This window comes from Salmo trutta, chromosome 8 (assembly GCF_901001165.1).
Source record: "Salmo trutta chromosome 8, fSalTru1.1, whole genome shotgun sequence".
NCBI classification, from domain to species: domain Eukaryota; kingdom Metazoa; phylum Chordata; class Actinopteri; order Salmoniformes; family Salmonidae; genus Salmo; species Salmo trutta.
The window spans coordinates 40,185,068-40,205,849 of NC_042964.1; the positions used below are offsets into that span (position 1 = coordinate 40,185,068).

Consider the following 20,782-nt stretch of genomic DNA (forward strand, 5'->3'; position numbering starts at 1 on the left):
AGGCTACAGAAAAACAGCAATCATCAGTTTGTATAGAACTGTATGTATGACCAGCTAGTCGGTCTATCTGCCCCCTGGGCCTGTCTTCCTGTTGGACATCCTGTCCCTGATGAAGCCGCCTTTAAAGAGGAAGCTGGTGGTCGCAAGGACACACCCCCTCAGCCCAGCACAACCAAATACAGCATCCTCCCCACTCAGAAAGCACCAGCCGACGCTGCTGCTGACAGGAGCTCCCTCACCGGAATCTTATTTGTTTGTGTTCTCCCTTCCCCTGATCTTTGACCGCACAGACCCGGTCCACTTGTGACAGGCAGCCCACTGCCTATTGGCTCCCACTCAGACCACTTCCCTTCTTCACCGCCTTGAGATGTCTGTGACGTGAGGAGAAGCAACCGGAGGGAGAGGAAGGGAACTGACTCAGTGAAGGCTGCTGAGGGGAGGACGGCTCATAATAATGACAGGAATGGAGCAAATGGAATGGCATCAAACACATGGAAACTGTGTTTGATGTAGCTGATACCGTTCCACTAATGGAGCTCCAGCTATTACCATAAGCCCGTCCTCCCCAATTAGGGTGCCACCAACCTCCTGTGAACTGACTGTAGAGCTGACAGACGGAGCAGCATGGGGGGCCTCAGCCTCAGCCTGGTTAGTTACATAACGCAGAGTCCCTCTACCAAGAATGGCGTTCACAGGAGCTACATCACTCGCTCATAGCCTACACACACATCACACTCATGTACGCATACTGTATACCGTACGTACAGGTTGACATACAGAGACACAGACCCCGTCTCAGGCTCATCACAGTGCGCTCCTCAGGCATCAGAGGATGAGTTTTGTTCTCTGTTCAGAGGAGAGGATGTGATCTCACCCAGTAAAAATCCGACCTATTTCGCTAGCTGCTCGTGACTTAATCCAAGCTCCCCCTTTGTGCTAGGCGCTCCCCCCCTTCCCTCCCTTCCTCCTCTCCCCTCCTTCTCTTGCGCCCTCTCTCTTTCCCTCACTCCTGAGTGTATGGAAGGAACAGAGTAGGCCAATGTTCTCGGAGAGATGCTGGTTACGAGTGAGAGACACAAGCTGATGGACGTCAGAGACAGAGATAGAGGGAGAGAGATATAGAGGGAGAGAGAGATAAAGGGAGAGTTGTATATAGGAGGGGCTGAGAGAAGGGGGGACAGAACCATTGACTCAGGTCTGTGTTCAAGACCAAAGACTAAACCCAGAAGTGCTTACTGTCTCAACATTGTCTTCTCAAATGTTGCCATTGGGTTTAGAATAAGGGCTTTCAGTTTCCCTGAGAATCTCTCAATGCAGAATGTGGGAAACACCCCTCTTTTTCTTGTTCTGAATGTATAGTTTTATCCAATAATTTCTCTCTAGCTCGTCTGAAGGTAAATTTAACTGTTTATGCATGTCTGCATAGACTACATCTGTGTGTCTGTCTATGTTTTCTATGTAAATATTTAATAATCTTCCCTCAGTCTTCAACAGGACTCAAATTGAAAGGAATGACTTAGGCTGCAGTCAGGCCAACCCACATGCCTTTTGCTCTCTATGGTTTTTATTCTGTGCCAGGTCAGCTTTTCCGCATTCACTGGCTTCTACATAGGTTCACTTTGCTCTGGAGAAGAACCATCGGAGTGATGTGAGTCTCTTATGTAAAATGCCTACTACCCTACACATACATAACTCTACCGAGTGTGTTAACCCCATTACCACACACAAACCTTGAAGCTGTGCATGTCATGTCCCTTACCCGATATCTGTAATGCAATTATCTCACCGCATTGGCTTCCAGTACCACTCCGCAGCTCTGAGTTTCTCACCACTGACTGTTCACACACAGGCATTCCAGCTTGGAATGCTCGTCTCTGCTGCAAATAAACCAAAATAGACATTGTGCCTCTTCATGTCCCATCGTGGTGCCCTGAGTTTTCCCTGACGGGTCAGACTGTCAGGAACAAAACTGGGGGCCCTGTCTATGTGGGCACGCTATAATCAGGTTTGGCAGCTAACTGACACTTCATTGCAGTATTTATTTACCTGTTTCGCTTGCATTACTCACTCGATCACACATCATTCTTAACATAATGACGTTGACCTTCTGGCCAATTTCAGGGATTAGCTAATATCTTTCTTTACCCCACTATCTTTCTCTCCCCCAGTGTGTGTGTCTGTGTGTGTCTGTGTCTCTTTCTTTGACCCTGGTGTCATCCTGTGATCTGCTCTGATCTGGGGGCCTGTATGTCTCGGAGCCCCTGCTCTAATGGGTTCAGTGGGCTGGTATGCAGCAGGAATCTTTGGATCAAGGTGATTTCACGCTCCTCCACGTTTTCCCAGGGCTCTGCCCAGTCTCTGTTACCTCTGTGCGACTTGGACTGTGTGATAGTGGCTGACACGTGTTATCATTAGACACATGCACACACAGCAGCACTGACTAAAGGGAGATTTATCTGTCTGACACCTCCGTTTCCCCCAAGGTTTGGATTATGGCTGCCTGGTATGAGCATGGCAGCCAGAGTCCCAGCTGAGACTCCTGCACACCATAGCTGAGTTTGTCAACTTGCCTATATTAATTGCATATCTGTCTGACCTGAAAGTGGAATGCAAATTGAATGCTTTCAGCCTGTCCCCTTTGAAGTAAAACTAATCTGACTAACCTTGACATTCCCATAGAGACAATTCCGTCTCTTTCTGGGCATTCCGTTCTCACAAAAACTCAGCAGGTGCTGCAGCAGTTTGTTTCTCTCAATGAAACTCCATATTTCATAGTTATTTTGGGTAATGATTGTGAAAGAGGACATTTGTGAAATCATCCCAGTAAGACGCTGCTTTCTCAGCTCAATGATGTTTAGTTTCTCTTTCAACAGTATAGGATATTGTTCCGTAAACATTGAAATAGTTGAACTAAAGAAAAACTTGCAGTTTAGTTTGATAGATTCCAAGCTCTTGATAATTAACCAATTAAGTGCCAATTAAGAATAGCCTAGTTATAATCTTATAATAACACGGTTATTTCATATTCGTTAGCCGTAGTAGAAGCAGTAGCCTGGTTAAATATGACAAACTAAGATGTAAGAGATACAGAAACCTCACAATGCTAGTGTGATCGATTAGGTTTTTGCCTGACATTTCTATAGCCTAATTTTCGATTTCACTGCATCAGCGCATGTGTGAGACAGGAGTTGGGGTGGGGAGACGGACAAGTTAGACGAGTGAGGTGGCATTCATCCGGTTCCTGCTTCTAGCAGCACAGCAAGAGACAGAGAAAAAGCTTGTTGTACAATTTATCACTATAGCCTAGCCAACTGTTGTGCAGAATGAGATATGCTTGCATCATAGGCTATAGCATACCCTGTGTTTATTCAGACTTCAATAAGCGGCAAGTAGCCTAAAGCCCAGGGCTGAGAGGAAACAGGCTATCGAGTGGCAGGACTACGCTGGAATAAACGCTGCAGTCTCACCCATGCTTCCTCCCGAATAGCCTACTTATCCATCTGTTTTATACTGTCCCCACTACTGTTTTGACGTTATTATTATTTTTTCTGCAAAGGCAAGAACCGAACCATGGAACTTATTTGCTTCGAGGACAAAGTCGTGCTAGCCAAAATTGACCCCAACATTCTCTATGACGACAGAGTATTGCAAAGTCTGCTAACCATTGAAGACAGGTTTCTACCGCAATGTTCGTATTTTAAATGTGTCCAGAAGGACATTCAGCCACATATGAGGCGAATGGTTGCAGGATGGATGCACGAGGTTTGTGAGGGTTTTTAGCCTACATGTGCATTGGTCAGGTATAATGCTGTTTTGAAGGCATGTGTGCATTGGTCTGGTATATTGTTTGAAGGCATGTCATTTACTTCTCTCGTTCTAATAAGTGTGCTCTGTATAATACGATTTGATTTCTCTAATCCAAATCAACCTACAGGAGTGTGTGTGCATTTTTGTGTAAGAATTTAGCATGTTGCTCATAGGCGCGTGTTCTAATAACTCTGTAATAAGGTTGTGCATTTATTCAGATGGATTATTAGTTTCATAGCATGGTTGTTTTGAGAGCTGACATGAATGCATGGCATGTAGCCGAATTTTTACAATTTAATTCACGGAGAAATGACCCATGCAAGGCATGTGGTGCCTCGGAAGTTCCAGCAGGCTAGCTAAAGTCATCCCCATGCATTTAAGTTCGCTGAATGTCAACAGCTTGGATTGTATTGGTCATGGAATCAGTCAAATGAAAGAAGACATTCTAAGCTTCATTTTCATGTTGAATTTATCCAATTTGTCCGTTCTGAATAATTATGAACATTTTTTGAAATATTATTTCCAGTTGCTGCCTTAAAACAACAAGCACGCACAGGGTACTTTCGTTTTTGCCATTATGAACTTTAATCTAAGACAAATTACTCTCACAATTTTCGGGAATGGTTTAGGAATGGCTTATGAACATTACGCATACAATTTCCCTGCTGTAGCTAATTTATTTATATTTGTAATTCTTTTTGGAAAATATGACGGACATGGCGAAATGAGCAGCGTGGGTGTTTGGGGACGATTTCCGCTACAGGCTATGATGACTGAGATCTTTGATATACTTTAATATTGAAGCTTTTAATGCGGATCCACTAAGAGAATATAGATCACATTTGGTTTTCCCATCATGCACATTTTGAAATGGGATATTTTCTTGTTTCTGCAGACATTCATGTAAATATTGATAGAATAATTAAAAATAGTAGGTCTAATATAATATTCTCTCCCACCAGGTTTGTGAAGAGGAGAAGAGTGAGGAAGACGTTTTCCCCTTGGCTATTAATTATTTGGACAGATTTTTAGCGGTGGAGCCCACTAGAAAGTGTTATTTGCAACTTCTAGGAGCTGTATGCATGTTCCTTGCAACAAAGTTAAAGGAGAGTCGTCCATTAACTGCAGAAAAGCTGTGCATGTACACAGACAATTCCATCACACCAAGGGAGCTGCTGGTAAGAAACTATTGTTTTCTCTTAATGCATGGAAAAGTATGCAATTACTTAAAGCATCATACATTCTCAAATATAGCTCAATAATTGTACAATATTATAATTGTTTCTTCTGCCATATTTAGTTAAATATGTCAGTGTACAGCTCTGGAGACTTGATTCATTCCTTGGCCATACAGTGGGCCTATGCATGCATGAGAGTGCCTGATCAGGTCTGAACTAAAGTGGCCTGTGTTGCCACCTAGTGGCAGTTATTCAGTTTGTCTCGTTTTATAATATCTAACTGTGTTTTCTTGACCACTCTCTGTTGTTAATTGAATGATTGATCTCTCTCAGGGGCCGGTTATTCACAGGTTATCCCACAGGGACCCCCCCCCCCCCCCCCAGTTAACCAGCCCACCCTCTTAGCAACCATTTAAAGTCTGTCACTCCCTAGTATCAGATAAGACATTCCTCCCTACCATAACATCAATATTTCTGCAGTAAATGGGATGTCCCACCCATGTCGCTCAAGGGGCTAAATATGAATCACCATAGGAGAGCTATAGGACTGTGTCCTCTTCTCCTCTGCTGTCCAGCTACTGGGGTTGCATCATCACACAACCCTTGTGAATGGAAACTTATAGTTAGAGGCAGGTCCCAGATGTGTTTGTGCTCTTGCCAATTCCTAAGGTCACAGTAATGCCAACTCATGCTCGATGGCACAAACAGACCTGGGACCAGGCTAAGAAGAGACATGGTGAAATTGAGATTCTTTGTCAATGAGCCACTGCTGGTGCATCAGCTGGGAGAGAGAGGGGAATTCAGGGGGTTTCTAGCAAGGGCAGCTGTCCAGGAAGTGAGCACAGCAGCAACAACAGACCTCCTCCCTGCACATCTTCAGTCAACATTCTCCACGGGCTTACAATAGGTTAATCGTTTGCATGTGTGGCGCTGTGCTGGTAGGAAACACATATAGATGAATGAAGTCTTGCTGTAGGGCTGGCACTTGTCCTGGACTGCCCCTATAATCTGAGAGAGCTGCTCAGAGAAGGGCCTGTCCCTGTCCTCGCTAACAGAGGGGTTTCAGTAAACATGGGCATTCCCTGCCACAGCCTCCGTCTTGGGTTGACACATCATCTCAAAAGATGAAACCAGTCGGGGATCAGCTGAATTTGTCACATCAGCTGTTTTGTTCCATTCCTTTTCCCCTTGGGGTGAGGTTGCTTTTAACACGAAAGCACCCCGCGGCGCACTAACCAACGCGGACGGTGCAGACCAAAGACGCTAGCTAAGGCGTGTGACAGGAAGGAAGCAACTGTGGCTGCGATGCTGCTGTCTCTTTAGTTGGAACCAGTGGTGAGGCTCGACACGTCACACAAAGAGCAATGAGAGAACCATGCAGACAAATATTCAGAAAGAGAGACAGAGGGAAGCGAGCAAGAGATAGAGCAAAGAGAGAGTCAAGGAAAATGTTGCTCTGGTGTTGAACGATCTCTCCTCTGAATTGAGACAGACTTGTTGGTATGCATGGTATTTCATGGCAAACAGAAAAGTAATAGGATCAATAATCCTCAAACATCCCCTCAATACCCTATAGTGCAACAGAATAAAACCACAAATAAAAGTCCCATAATGGTAGACTGCCCATTACCGCTTATCACTTATTAACCATCATTTCACATTATTTTACTTTAATAAAGTATTTCAGTTGTGTATATTACACTTGTTTTATTTAAGGACTATTATTTAATTCCATGTCATCATCTCATCTCTATAGAGTGCTGCCTATGCTGTCTTGACAAAATCACTATTTTAGTAGTTCTTCAATGTAAATAAGGCATACTTTTATGACTGCTGAATACCAACAATCTATTTTCAGGTAGAGATTCCTCGCTAAGCAACAGCTGCTCTCAATTCTTCTCATGCTTTGTTTTCTTCCTTCCGTCTCTGTCCTCTAGGAGTGGGAGTTGGTGGTCCTAGGGAAGTTGAAGTGGAACATGGCGGCAGTAATCCCAAACGACTTTGTGGATCACATCCTACACAGACTGCCCCTGCCCAAAGAGAAGCTATCTGTGGTCCGCAAGCACACACAGACATTCATCGCCCTGTGTGCCACAGGTAATAACAGGAAATTCCTGATAGGATAGTCTTGCTAATTCTCGTTTACAATCTATCTGACATCGTGACTCATTGATTGCACTCATCTGACCCTATACTCAGCAGTCTAAGGGCAGGGACCACAAACACACATCCATCCAATGGCTGCTCTCCATGTTTCTCTTCCCATCACTGGAACACTGCTCGTACCCTAATTGGGTCATCTTTACATTAGAACGGCTGCTAAAAGCAGATGCAAGCTGTATCGAGAGCACTTTGAGCATATAAGGCATTAATAGTATAGTTAAAGGAGGCTGGGAGAATCCTCTCAGTGCGTGTAGTGTTTAGGTTAGCCTCCCCCTGTGATGACAGTGGGTGGATGAGTCTCCTCGCCTGCTGTTTGGCTCCCCTTTCGACCTCCTCCTCTGTGGACTAGGATGACTCGGGTGCAGCAGCTGGGTTGCTCGCTCTCTCTCGCTCTCTCTTTCTGCGTATTGTTTGTTGACAGAGGGCCTTCCAGGTTTGATAAGTCAGAACTGGCAGCTGGCGGTCTTCCTCTTAGGGTGAAGCCCAATGGGTTTCTTTCCTTTCCTATATCCTACTGTATCCCCTACCTCCTATGTCCTTGTTCTGATTGAATGGACTGCATTAATAAGACAGTCACAAAAGCTGACCTCTCTTCTATATATTGCATCTTTCACGTCAGACAATTTTAGAGGGAGGAAATACAGCTTAGGAAAAAAGTCCACTTTGGTGTATTGAGATTTACTGCCATGTGTCTCTTTGATCCGATCTGGCCCATAAATCCTTGTTTACTACATTATGTTATTCAAGCCACAGGCTCCTTCAATGAGGTTCATGGCCTGTGGCTGTTAAGTGCCATTTTAGTGTTGCATTTTTTGGGGGGCGTGTTTCAGCGGTCTCCCCACTATTCATAAGCAGCCCGTTTATATCACAAGCGCAAAACAGCCACAATAAAAAAAAAGTCAGCTGTGGTTTAGCAGTAATGTAAATGTTTGGGGTTTTATGTGCTGCACTGAATGTTGCTCTCATGACAGGGGAGCTCTCTGGCCTCTGCACAGCTGGCCTCTTGAGGAGGAGACGAGAGTGGTCGGACTACTCCCTGGGGTTGATCCAAAGCTATCAGTCACATCCTCTTTCTATAAAGAGCGAGAAGGCCACAGCACAGAGACCAGGGTCTGTGCTTGGCTGGACTGTGCTTGGGCTAGAGCTGGAGCTGAAGCTAAACCCAGTCCACGTTAGGGCCATTTCCTTTCCTCCAGGCCTGCTTCCTCCCTCCCCCGCCAGCCGGCAGGGCTATTGTCGCTGAGGGCTCTGGGCCTGGTTGATGGAGAACAAGAGGAAGACGTTCCTGGAACTCATTGCTCACTGAGTAGGAGGATTCCTGCTCTGTTTTCCTAATCACAGCTGAGGCAGAGTGAGGGAAAAACACAGGCCCCACCACGGCCATGTTGGACATGTGTTAGACTGTGGGAAAGTTGGGTTAAGCTCTTTAAGAACTTATATTAAGAGATTATGAAGATGTTTGAACGTCTTTAAATGCTCGGCTACTTCATTTGGACAACATCTTGACTTGATAGTGCATCTTGTGGGAATGTGTTAGTCTGTGGGAAAGTACAGTTCAACTCAGTTTGTAATTTATATTGTAGATTTTTTCCCCCTCTTTTAAATGCTTCCTCACTTCCTTTGGACTACTCCTTGACGTGAATGTGCAACTCTGATTCTGGTTTGTCACCCCTTGACTGCTGTGAACTCACTGATGTCTGACAGGTGACTGACGGATCATGTTGTCTCTTGTCCTCAGATTTCAGCTTCGCCATGAACCCCCCCTCCATGATCGCTACGGGAAGCGTGGGGGCGGCCGTCTGCGGCCTGCAGCTGGACCAATCAGACCAGGCCCTGAGTCGAGACCGTCTGACTGACCTGCTGGCCAAGATCACCAACACAGAGGTGGTAAGTAGCGTTTATAGCCTGATCCCAGGTCTGTTTTTGCTGTTTGGCCAATTCCTTGTTATGTCAATGAATGACGAGGAGTTAGCGAGACAGCACAAACAGATCTGATATCAGGCTAGGTAAGTGCTACACGGCCAACATTTTAGGAGCATGGCGGGGAACGTTTGAAGAGGTGGTAATATCAGTGTTGGCGAGCGTATAGCGCAAAATACTTACTGTGTTCCAACATTGGGCACGGACACCCTCTTCGCCTGCCGGTTAGACTTAGCTATTCACCAACGTTCCTGGGCTTGGAGCACGGAGATCTTCCTGGTAAACAAGAGCGATGCTACAGTATTCCTGCAGTAGTCGCACATTGAAGCTATTTACTTTTCATGGAGTCAGAGCCTGTGGGTCTTGGCTCGGGACCTAGACTGCAGCTATAAAGAGCGGAGGCGAGGGAATGTCTTCTTAGAACCCAGGGCCCACATTCTTGTGGTAGGACACAGGCAGGCAGTTCCTTTGCATGGCTCCCACTTTAGCTCTTCTCTTATGCCTAACAGAGGCTCCATCTTTCCAGGGGAAATGGCAGACGAGAAACAAACACAGATTTCCTAACACTGAGAGTTTTTAGGTGCGTTTTGGCAAACTCCAAGCGTGCTGTCATGTGCCTTTTACTGAGGAGTGGCTTCCGTCGGGCCACTCTACCATAAAGGCCTGATTGGTGGAGTGCTGCAGAGATGGTTGTCCTTCTGGAAGGTTCTCCCATCTCCACAGTGGAACTCTAGAGCTCTGTCAGAGTAACTCCTCCGATTGCTCAGTTTGGCCGGGCAGCCAGCTCTAGGAAGAGTCTTGGTGGTTCCAAACTTCTTCAATTTAAGAATGATGGAGGCCACTGTGTTCTTGGGGACTTTCAATGCTGCAAAATTGTTTTGGTAACCTTCCCCAGATCTGTGCCTCGACACAATCCTGTCTCGGAGCTCTACAGACAATTCCATCGATCTCATGGCTTAGTTTTTGCTCTGACAAGCACTGTTAACTGTGGGACCTTATATAGACAGCTGTGTGCCTTTCCAAATCATGTCCAATCAATTAAATCCACCACAGGTGGAATCCAATCAAGTTGTAGAAACATCTCAAGGATGATCAAATAGAAACAGGATGCACCTGAGCTCAATTTCGAGTCTCATAGCAAAGGGTTTGAATGAATACTTATGTAAATAAGGTATTTCAAGTTTTTATACATTTGCTAACATTTCTAAAAACCTGTTTTTTTCTTCGTCATTATGGGGTATTGTGTGTAGAATGCTGAGGATTTTTATTTATTTCATCCATTTTAGAATAAGGCTGTAACGTAACAAAATGTGGAAAAAGTCAAAGGGTCTGAATACTTTCCGAAGGCACCGTATATGTATATATACTGTAGATGCGAAAATCTATCATTTTACATCACAGAATAAACCGCTGTTTGTAGTCTAAGATATTTCTTTATCACTGTAAGTCTGCTCCCTTGGCTTACACAATGGAACCTGAGTCCAGTTCAGCAGCACACAGGGACTCAGGAACCACAGTCAGTCTAAGACTAGGAACAACCCAGCAGCTCTCGATAGACTTGTGGTTATTATGTGGCCATGGCAACACTGGCGCTCAGACTGCGGCCCATTAAGTTTTAATTATCCGTACATTTCAAAGGAATGTTGGCCTCTGCGAGCTGTGTACACTCTTTAAGGCCCGTGCTTTTGGCTCCGTAGAGTCAGACCTCCCACGAGAGGACGCACAGAATCAGAGAAATTACTTTTCACATTCACCCACTGTCTCCTGAGTGATGAGAAAGGTTTCTTTGGTCTCAGGGCTGTTGTGTTCCTCTCAACAACCCAATGGGCCTTGGTCAAAAATGTTGCACTATAAAGGGAATATGTAACCATTTGGAAGTCCAGCCCATTCTCCACTTTAGGACTATTAGGAATGTTCTACCCACACCTCACGTGTGTTTAGGAGGATTCAAAGGCCCAATAGTCGCCACTCTCTGCCTGGTGTCTGTGTGCGCTGGTACCCATTGTTCTAGTGACTCATGAAACAGGCACGACCACTTATCACAAGACTCATAATACCCTCCCGGTCTGGCCTGCCATGCATGTGACCAAAGCTGTTCCAATAACAGTCAGATGTCGAATGTGAAACTGCGTGACAGCGTTAAGTGTTCGTCCACAGGTGTCTGGGGTCAATCAAGAGTGTGTGTGTGTGTGTGTGTGTGTGTGTGTGTGTGTGTGTGTGTGTGTGTGTGTGTGTGTGTGTGTGTGTGTGTACAGCACCTAAAGTAGAGATGTTAGTGTATTGATGTCTCTTCTCTGTGTCTGTTGCAGGACTGTCTGAAGGCGTGTCAGGAGCAGATAGAGAGGGTGTTGGCCAGTAGCCTGCAGCAGAGGCAGGAGGCCCTAGGCAGGCCGGGCAGCAAGGCCATGGAGCAGCAAGACCAGTCCAGAACCCCAACAGACGTGTCCAGCACCCCAACAGACGTACGCGACGTCAACCTATGAGCTTCCCACCACCACCATCTACAAGAGTGACGTCCACCAGCGAGCTCCCACCAATCACGTCACTCTGTCAATCTATGGGATGCAACAACATTCGCAATGTCAAGCAATGAGCTGCCAGCACATACGCCAAGTCAACCAGTGAACTCCCACCACTAAATGCCTCACCAACCTACGGGTTCCCACCCTTGTTTGTTAAGTCAACCTGTGAGGTCCCACAAAGTTTGGGATGGCAATCTATGAGGTGTCAATGGCATCATGCTGGAATTATCAACTGATAATAACAATATAGAGAATAGGTATAAAAAAAATGAAATGGGCGGCTCCCATCTATATTTAGCTGGTCACATATTGACAAATGTGCCATATTAAATTGAACAAGCTCTTTTAGACACAAAATGTATTTGAAAACTTTGAAAGAGCCTTAGGTTTGCAGAAAGGAAACCTGAATAGATTTGCATACTTGAATTATGAAATATAGAAATATTAGTTTTTTACTTGATTAAAAATACCAAATATAGTTTTTCACTCGAAAAAAGCTAGCAAATACATTTAGTTATTATTCATATTATTGTATTATAATTATTGTTATTCTAAATATTGTTATCATTATTTCAATATAATTTAGTTTTACAATTATTTTAATAATAATTGTTAATCATTATTAAGCATTTATCAATTTCACAGTGAGTGGGTGTTTCCCTCAGTTTCAAATACAGGAAGCCCCTGTAGTACTGTGTGCATTACATTACATTAAGTGCTGGTTTGGTTCTGCACAGTGTTCATACACCTTTATTTAGGAGAAGCTAATGTACAGGACGAGGAGAGCCGCATCTCCTGCCTGCTAAACTGTGCATCTGTAGCACTGCTTCCTATTTATGCTCTTATATGCTGGCCAGGAGAGGGCTGGGCCCACTCACACAGAACACAGAGAGAGAGTGAGAGAGGGGGTAGAGAGACACGCGTGTGGAGTCCTGAGGGTGTCTATATACTGCCCCCTAAGGGTGAGAGTGAGGATAGAACAACTATCAGCTGTTAAGGTCTTGATTTCATTGCCAAGTTAATACCAAGCCAATATTTACTTTTGGAAATGAACAAGGCTATTTTTGTTATATGTTATTGGATTGTGTGCTCTGAGAAACTCCTGCACGTTATTAGAAAATGATTGAGGATCGTATATACCTTTTAAACCAGGGACCACTGTTTTAAGTCTGTCAGTAAAGTTGGCGTGAAAGCATGTTTTTGTTCTGGGTCAGCCAAAGCCAATGCTAGGGAAAAGGAGACAGCATGTTGGAGGGATGGTCATAGTCTGGAGATGAAAATGAAACTACAGTTGTTTGTTAGTGTCAGATGGATTGTTAAAAAAGTTTTGTAGAGTTGGAGTGTTTGGAACATTTAGAGCAGTGCAAGTTTGGCAAAGGTGGAGTAGCCTATTGGAGAGTGAGAGATGGCAAAAAGGGAGGTTTTGAGAGTGGAACAAGAGATGGCACGATTGGTGCCATGAAATGAAGGACTGCAGACAGTTGAAATGAGGGGGAAATGGATGAAGACATGGTAGGAAGCTCCCGATTGGCACACCGGAACAAGCCTGTTCTTAATTGGAAGGGCTGCAGACGGTTGTCATTCTGATAGGTCAAGAGTTGATCACGAGGGAGCAGTTTGGTGTGCTGGAACCTTTCTTGAAAGGGCCTCCTGTCGTTACATTCAACTAGATACCTAAGTCATGGTCAAAGACTTGGATCAACCTAAATAATGCACTTTTAAAAACATGTTCCTTAAAAGCTGAAGGGGATGGTTATCAAACGGGGTAGGTGGGTTTTCAATGTTTTATTTTTTTATTATGATTTTTTTTCCTTTAAGTTATTTGATATTCTCTGGGCTGGATTCCCACTTAGGGTTATGCACAAGGACTAGAAAGCATTTCCTGACCAGTGAGTAGGAGTAGGGTTTACCAACGTGGAACCAAATCATTTGCAATGCAAACCTAGGAAAGCTTTAAAAATCACATCTAGACTTGATTCTTTGATTACATCCATTTAACTTGAATTTTATTTTTGCCTGCTTCATATCCAAATCAACATAATGGTCCTAAGAAAGGATTACACATCATAATGTCTTTTTTCTGGTTCATAGTTTTTTCAGCTTGTTTTTCAGAAAAAATAATAATAACATACGGTCTTTAAACCTATAGGCAGAAAACTTTGCTCTTTACTTTTGGCATCCACGTTCAACAATGCAGAAAGTACTTAAAACATATTTGCTTTTTCGCAATTAAACGCAATCTGCTATAAACTGAGAAAAGATATGGGTAAGCATTTAAAGTTTTGTTGATGTTAATTACTTAAATTAATTTCCAAGTGATGAAAGCCAAAATGGATCTGTTTATCTTTGATATCTTTTTCTTGCTGCTATTAAGCTTTTTGTTTTTCAATCTTAGAATTGTGATATTCACTTGAGTGTGCTGCTAAATTATGAATTTTAAAGTATCTTATTGTTTCCTTGCCTTTTCCTTGTTGTATGTAAACTGGAGAGAGTGGTAAAGTGGGACATGTCTTCGACTGGAAGTCTGCAGTTTTCTCAAATAGCATGTTTACTCTCTTCTTTCCATTTATCTGGTTGTTTCCTTGCTGCATTCTACCATTGAAATGTTTTTGTACCTCAGGTTCATTGGACAATACCTCACAACTCAGAAGTTCTTCAGGGAGTTAGTGGAATCAAATCTGACTCTGATGCATTTTGATAGGTTATAGATTTTTTCCTGGTTGAGAGGCAGGAGATTCACGTGGCACCTACTCTCTTTACACAACAGAAATTCTTTCTTGTCTGTCAGATTACACTGATCTGTCGTTTGCCAAGTAGAGGACCATATACCAGATATTTCATATCATACCTGGTGCCAAATAAAAGATGGCTATATGAAATGTATTTGGAAGATAAAAAATATATATTTGTATCTTATTTTTTCTACTTATGAATTACAACTTAATTGGCACATTTAGGATCAGTGTATTGGATTAAGTGGAATGCATTTTGTGAGGTACCCATTTAGTGAGTTTTTTTAATGATCAAAAAATAATGTTTATGTGTAATCTTTCAGTGTGGAAAACTGTGGGTTTCTAGTTCGTTTTGACCCCCACCACTGCCAACCACATGTACCTTAGAAGTGTCTGATCCACAACTTCTGTTAAATAAAATAAATAAATTTGACCCACAAAAAAGAGTGAAGCATCTTTACTGGCTAGTAATGTACCTGTCTCCTGTTCTGTGCTGGTTAAGGGAAGGTTGACCTCATCCCCAGGCTCAAATTACTGGTGCATAGAGAGCCAGCTGGTGGATGAGATTAAGGGAAGGTGAAATGTGTAGAGTGATTGGGTTGGTGGTGGTGTACTGTGCAGTCAAGTAACTATGCAGGCCCATATGAAGGTAAGTTAAAGCTTGAGGGTGCTAAATGGCTTCTCGTTTGATTGAAGATATGCTGCACCAAAAGGCTATTGTGTGTCTGCAGCTATATTCTTATCTGACACCTAGTGTCTGTGGGTTCAAACTTTTTATGGGGTGAGATCCTTACGCCAGAACCACAGACTCCTTCAAACGTTCTTCTCTTTGTGATTTTGACATTGAGAGTTGCAAAAACTTATACAAAAGCACACATAGAGGATATTAAACCCACAACCTCTTGGCTGTAAGTCAGTACTATGACTAATAAACCACCAAGTCTGTACCCCTTTCCTGCAGACAAATTACCTAGTGGCCTCATGAGTGGAATCGTATTCATATTTTACATAATTTCAACTCTATCTGATATGGTACAGATTTTTTTTTCTTTTTTTAAGATCATAACCATGTTTGTGAGGTATATTCTTTTGTTTCAAAGTAGATTTGTTTAAGACTACCAAGAAACACTGCGTGACCCTAATACTGCCCTCTGCAGTGAAAGGTTAACGCTTCTTCCTCTGTTTGTATGTTTGACATTAAGAGTTGCAGAAATCCACACTGAAGTGTAAGAGTAGAGGATTGAACCTTCAACTCTCAGGTGCAAGGTATGGTTTTAACCTCAGAGCCACAGACTTCTTCACACTTTTTATACTCTTTGTAATTTTGACATTGAGAGTTGCAGAAATGTACATGAACGCACACACAAGATGATATTTGAACCTACAAATTATTGGCTGCATGGTATGGTTTAAATCGCAGAATCACATACCTCTTCACACTTCTTATAATTCTCTTTGTATATTTGACATATAGTTTTGGAAATGAACACTAAAGCACCAGTTGTTTGGGTATTATATCTTCTCACTAACAATTACAGTACTGAATCATCAGGGGTGACATACTAGTAATGAGTAAGTACTATATAGCAGCTTTCATTTAGATTATAAAATATACAGAGTGGTAAACAACCTATGTTGTTGAAGAAAATATATACAACTGAAATTGAATGGTTTTGTACCTTTTCAGTTGCAAGCATCCTTAAACTCCCTCTCTTCAATTAATAGGCTACATTTATCAGGTACCATTACACACCAATGGCTGTGAGACAGGCAATCCAATTCGGATAATTTTACCATTAATTCAGGGTCCCCATACAAAACTGGTATCTTCACCTCACGAAAGACGTTTAGTGTTCATTTAATGATTATTCTAGACAACAATGTTCTAAGAACTGTTCAGTTGTTCAAATCATTGTGTTTGATCAGGGAACAATCTTAATAAGAGTAACATTTGTATTTCTTGTTAACGAGAACGTTTATTATTCATTTTTCACCTTCTGCAATGCCATTGGTCTGTTAGAGTAGACCTCGTCACGTCACGTCACGTCCACGTGTCATAGAACTAGGAAGAAACCCGTAAACATTGAGCAAGAAAAGAGGCAGAACGTCTTTTGGAATAGCCTAAAATGCTTACATTTAGCTTGACCGTTGTTAGACAGTAAGTAAATACCACCACCTTTCTGTTTTGTATGCTGTTTAGATGCTGTATGTATAATATATTTTATAAAATGTACGTAGGCTTCTGCATACGTGACAACCCTATTGAACCACTTCAAGCGAAGCTGTCCGTTGCCGACAATATTAGCTAGCAAGCGTGTTTCCTATTCAAATCAAATGTATCATCTAACATTATTATTCTGTGCCAAAGCGGCTGCCTAGCTAAGTCCATAGGTTTCTTATTCTGCCACCATATCGAAGCAGTGTCACCCTGAGTGTTCTCTCTCCATAGACCGCATATAAAGCCTCTCTCACATGCAGCCTCCTTGAAAGACATGCAAGCGATCAAAGCTACTAACGTTAACGTTTAAGATATTTGTGCACCTCTAGAATTTCCCTGACACTGTGTATCCTTAGAATAATGCTGTGTATGTAATTTTCTAAATTATTATCTTTTCACTTTCACAGTGGGGAGACACAATACAACAAGGAGAAGTTGCTACAAGGTATGTTGTAATTTGTAAACATTCCAACCTTGACCAGTAATGACCTTCACTCGGGAATCCTGTGTGATTTAAAACCAAAGGCTGTAAGAACTAGCTATAAACCATGTTCACTTGAGGGGGAATGTTAAAAGAAAGATCACTCACACAAACACTGACTAATCCCTTATCCAACTGGTTTTCTAAGTGTGTATACCTGTTGGTTTTGTGCTGTCAGGTCAGGGGGTGGACACTTCCCTGTCAGAGCCGGGGCTCCAGCAGGCAGAGGCTGCAGGACTGTACCTCAGAGAGCTCAGGTTCTCCAACGTGTTTGTCAGTAACCTGCAGCGCGCCAGACAGGTGAGTTTTCCTGAGATGCCACTGGTGTCACATGTGATGTCGACTTAGGTTACGGTTAGGTGACCACTAATCTCATCCACCCAGCTGGCTCTATGAAGCAATTGAGCCTGGGAACAAGGTTAGGTGACCAACAGAAAGATTAACAATCCACAGCAGATGTAGGATGTAACCTCTGTTTAGTTTAGATTCCCAGTGTGCAACTTATAATTGTGGGCCCCGGCTACACTGTCACTGCCGTTCAATAGCAGAAAATGGCAGGAGATGTTGGCAACTGATGTCAAAGTAAAATGATTCCCTACTACAACACCTTTTCAGTGGGAAACACTCAGATAAGACAAAGTCACTTCAATAATTCCTGGAACAAAACTTCTCCATTGTATATGTTATTGTGAAGGAGGGAAGAGAGCAGAGGATATGTTAAACCACAGATATAGACTACAGGATATGAGAAATGTCAGCGGGTAGAACTAGAAGTAATGTTAGTTTCTCGTGATGGGCTAGTAGCTGATTTGGTTGTGAGTGCGGAGATTAAGACAATGCTGTCATTGTTCACACATCCTTATCCTTTGTCAGACTGCAGAAATCATTATGAGGAGCAATGTTCACTCCTCGGGCGTTGAAATGGTCTTTGACCCCTTACTCAGAGAGAGGGTAAGTCTTTCATATGCCTCCTATTGCATGTATGTAGTATACAATTGATCCAGCCCAGTCTACCTAGAGTTTGACATTCAAATAAAATGCATAGAAAATTATCATCAAAGTGGTTCATCAATCATACAGGGTTTTGGGATCGCAGAAGGACGGCCCAAGGAGGATCTGAAGAACATGGCTAACGCAGCCGGCCAGTCGTGTCGAGACTATACTCCTCCTGGAGGGGAGACCTTGGAACAGGTTAGTCTGTGATCTGAACATTTTATCAGCTTTCCCTTTGGTCCTGCTGTTGGCTAGCTGCCAACAGCTCAGAGCTGGATTCCATGGCCAACAGTGCCATGCAGGGGTTCAACTCGGAACTTCAAGGCAGAAGCTCAACACATCATTAATATATATTTTTTCTTCTAAGGAGATGAGTATTATTTTAGTCCTTGAATAATTTTAACGTGTGTCTATGTCTCCCTCCAGGTAAGGCTGCGATGCAAGAAGTTTCTGAAGTCGCTTTACCAGCGCATGGTTGACGACCATGGCTGCTCAGGACAGAGTTCTGCCGCTGTAGGGACAGAGGCTGGGGCCAGTGCAGCCGAGTCTGGCACAGATGGGCCCCTGGCTGGTTTGCCTGACGACGGGATGGAGGGTGTCCCTCTCCATGCCCTGGTGGTGAGCCACGGGGCCTACATCCGCGTGGCTGTGAGACATTTTGTGGAGGACCTGCAGTGCTCTCTGCCCCAGGGCCTGAAGATGTCCAAGGTGTTGTCAGCCTGCCCTAACACAGGCATCAGCCGCTTTGTCCTCACCGTGTCTCTCAGTGAGTCTGGCCTGGCGCTCTCTGCTGTCCGCTGTGTTTTCACCAACAGGAAGGACCACTTGACCTCCCGTAACATATGTTACATCACACATTAAAGATAGACAAGGCAACACAAAAGGTTTAGTCACTACTCTGTTCTGTTTAAATATTATTTACTGTAGCTAACAAACCACTAAAAGTAAAGAATATCTGGGACAGTGACCTGTCTACTATTTCATATGAGTTGGGGGGAGATTTTAGTAGGGTCATCGAAGAACCCTAATCACCAATTTATTATTTTTATTTTATACACAGTAAATAAATTAAGCATTTTTGCACACAGTTTATATCTTCGCCTGTTTTAAAACCTTTTAAGTAACCTCCACGTTGTGTGACATATGTAACCATGGTGACCTAGGCTCTTATGCATATGTATTGGAAGTGCCCCAAAGTTGATAGATTTTGAAGACCGGTATCTTCTACCTTATCTGATGTTCTTGGAGTCACTATACCAGTCCTTAATGATGACTCATCACACACACTGTCACTCCAACAATGATGTGTAATGCTGACAGGTTTAAAAACAGCAGAAAAGATGCTGGCACTGCGATGGCAATAACACAAAAAAATTTACTACCTCAGTTGTTCTTTTGATTGTGTATTTATTTGGCTAGAGATCGGGGTGGGTTGGCTTGAGAGGTCGCATGGTGTAACTTGAATCAGTCTGAAGTTGGGTCCATATCTCTGTTGTGATTTCATGTATCTATTTTACATAATGTTTTGCTCCATTGTCATTGAGGTTTGTCTGTTTTCCCGGTCTATTGAAAAATGTAATCAGAAATGTATCACAAGAATGGAATGACTACCCAACCACAGACAATGACACTGAGAAGTAGAGGACACAAAGTATTATGGGAATACAGGGTAAATGATTTGCTTTTTAGCTGTCAATGTACCCTTTTCACAGTAGAACATTTCTCAGTGCAAATTCTGCAGAACTATTGGCAAGATGTATGTATATCCTGTATGAGTGGATTTCCCGGTCTTCCAATAATTATCCATGGAGTTTTCTATAGAAACGAAACACTTCCTGTGTCATAGTCCAATGAAATGAGGACTTGTTTGGAATGTTTAGTGTGGATAATGTAGTGGTTTGTTTCCACTACTAAGTCGATCATGTCGAAGATTTAATTGTATTGTTTTTGTCATATTATACCAAAGGCAGAAAAGTGTGAGGAATGTCAGTGAGTATCTTTTAAAGCCTTTACAATTCAAAATGGAGTTATCTCTTATTGTGGTCCATGTCCATTACAAGATAATAAATTATACACTATCAAAAGTTGGTGTATTTTCTGTGAGACTGGTGTGCTATGCATGAACTCAAGAGCAGTACTGCAAGCAACCTGTCACTGCTACATAGTTACAATTATATCAGACAGTTGTATCAAAACTGTTTAAACATAGTTCACCTATACTCAGACATGGCCGTCCCACTGGAATACTATTTTTGCAAGATGGCTAGGAGCGGGGGATATTTATTTTTACAAACTAGCTAAAGGTTACACATTGACAGTTTGTTGTCTTTATTGTTACACATTGTCATTTTCATATGCAGGCAGTACAGCGTTACAGTATTATTTGGTATTGTATTGATTAATCACAACCAAAAAAAGGCTTCAGTATTGGTGTTTAACATGTTCAATGGCCATGTATCTCAAGTGTTCATAAATGGTCACAAGCTTCCTCTGATCTTGCACAAATGTAATTGTCACTAAAGGTTGCATAAGAGGCAAAAGAGTGTGCAAGTCTTGACGTTTCTTTATGCAAAGCAGGATTTGAACCCGTGGATGTTTGCAGGTTGGGAAATATCCGGTTTAATCACCCGAGGGGCCACTTCCGAGTTGTGGACTTTCTCATGTTTAAAACCTGATAGAAATCACCTTTCAGTGCTCAGGCTGAGCGTGACAGGTCAAAGAGTTGGGGCAATTGAAAATTATGCGACAGCTACTGACCTGTGTCTAGA

The 20,782-nt window shown here is 42.9% G+C and overlaps 2 protein-coding genes across 2 annotated transcripts; both read left to right on the forward strand.

Annotated features, from left to right (window-relative positions):
* The first annotated feature begins 3,570 nt into the window (after positions 1-3,570).
* Positions 3,571-14,768, forward strand: LOC115198916 (G1/S-specific cyclin-D2). The gene is made up of 5 exons (XM_029761333.1): positions 3,571-3,762; positions 4,770-4,985; positions 6,923-7,082; positions 8,887-9,035; positions 11,378-14,768. Exons 1-5 carry the CDS (start codon positions 3,571-3,573, stop codon positions 11,549-11,551), a joined length of 891 nt encoding a protein of 296 aa, XP_029617193.1. The 3' UTR covers positions 11,552-14,768.
* A 1,605-nt stretch (positions 14,769-16,373) lies between these two features.
* LOC115198917 (fructose-2,6-bisphosphatase TIGAR B) lies at positions 16,374-20,098 on the forward strand. Its single transcript, XM_029761334.1, has 6 exons — positions 16,374-16,480; positions 16,948-16,985; positions 17,200-17,321; positions 17,895-17,972; positions 18,102-18,212; positions 18,441-20,098. Exons 1-6 carry the CDS (start codon positions 16,449-16,451, stop codon positions 18,873-18,875), a joined length of 816 nt encoding a protein of 271 aa, XP_029617194.1. The 5' UTR covers positions 16,374-16,448; the 3' UTR covers positions 18,876-20,098.
* Positions 20,099-20,782: the final 684 nt, after the last annotated feature.

What these genes read in the sequence shown, in the direction of transcription:
- LOC115198916 (XM_029761333.1), top strand. Translation starts at nt 3,571, where the DNA reads ATGGAACTTATTTGCTTCGAGGACAAAGTCGTGCTAGCCAAAATTGAC. An exon ending in CATCGCCCTGTGTGCCACAG is followed by an intron (nt 7,083 to 8,886) that starts GTAATAACAGGA and finishes TCTTGTCCTCAG; the next exon opens with ATTTCAGCTTCGCCATGAAC. An exon ending in AGATCACCAACACAGAGGTG is followed by an intron (nt 9,036 to 11,377) that starts GTAAGTAGCGTT and finishes TGTCTGTTGCAG; the next exon opens with GACTGTCTGAAGGCGTGTCA.
- LOC115198917 (XM_029761334.1), top strand. Translation starts at nt 16,449, where the DNA reads ATGCTTACATTTAGCTTGACCGTTGTTAGACA. An exon ending in CAAGGAGAAGTTGCTACAAG is followed by an intron (nt 16,986 to 17,199) that starts GTATGTTGTAAT and finishes TTGTGCTGTCAG; the next exon opens with GTCAGGGGGTGGACACTTCC. An exon ending in ACCCCTTACTCAGAGAGAGG is followed by an intron (nt 17,973 to 18,101) that starts GTAAGTCTTTCA and finishes TCAATCATACAG; the next exon opens with GGTTTTGGGATCGCAGAAGG.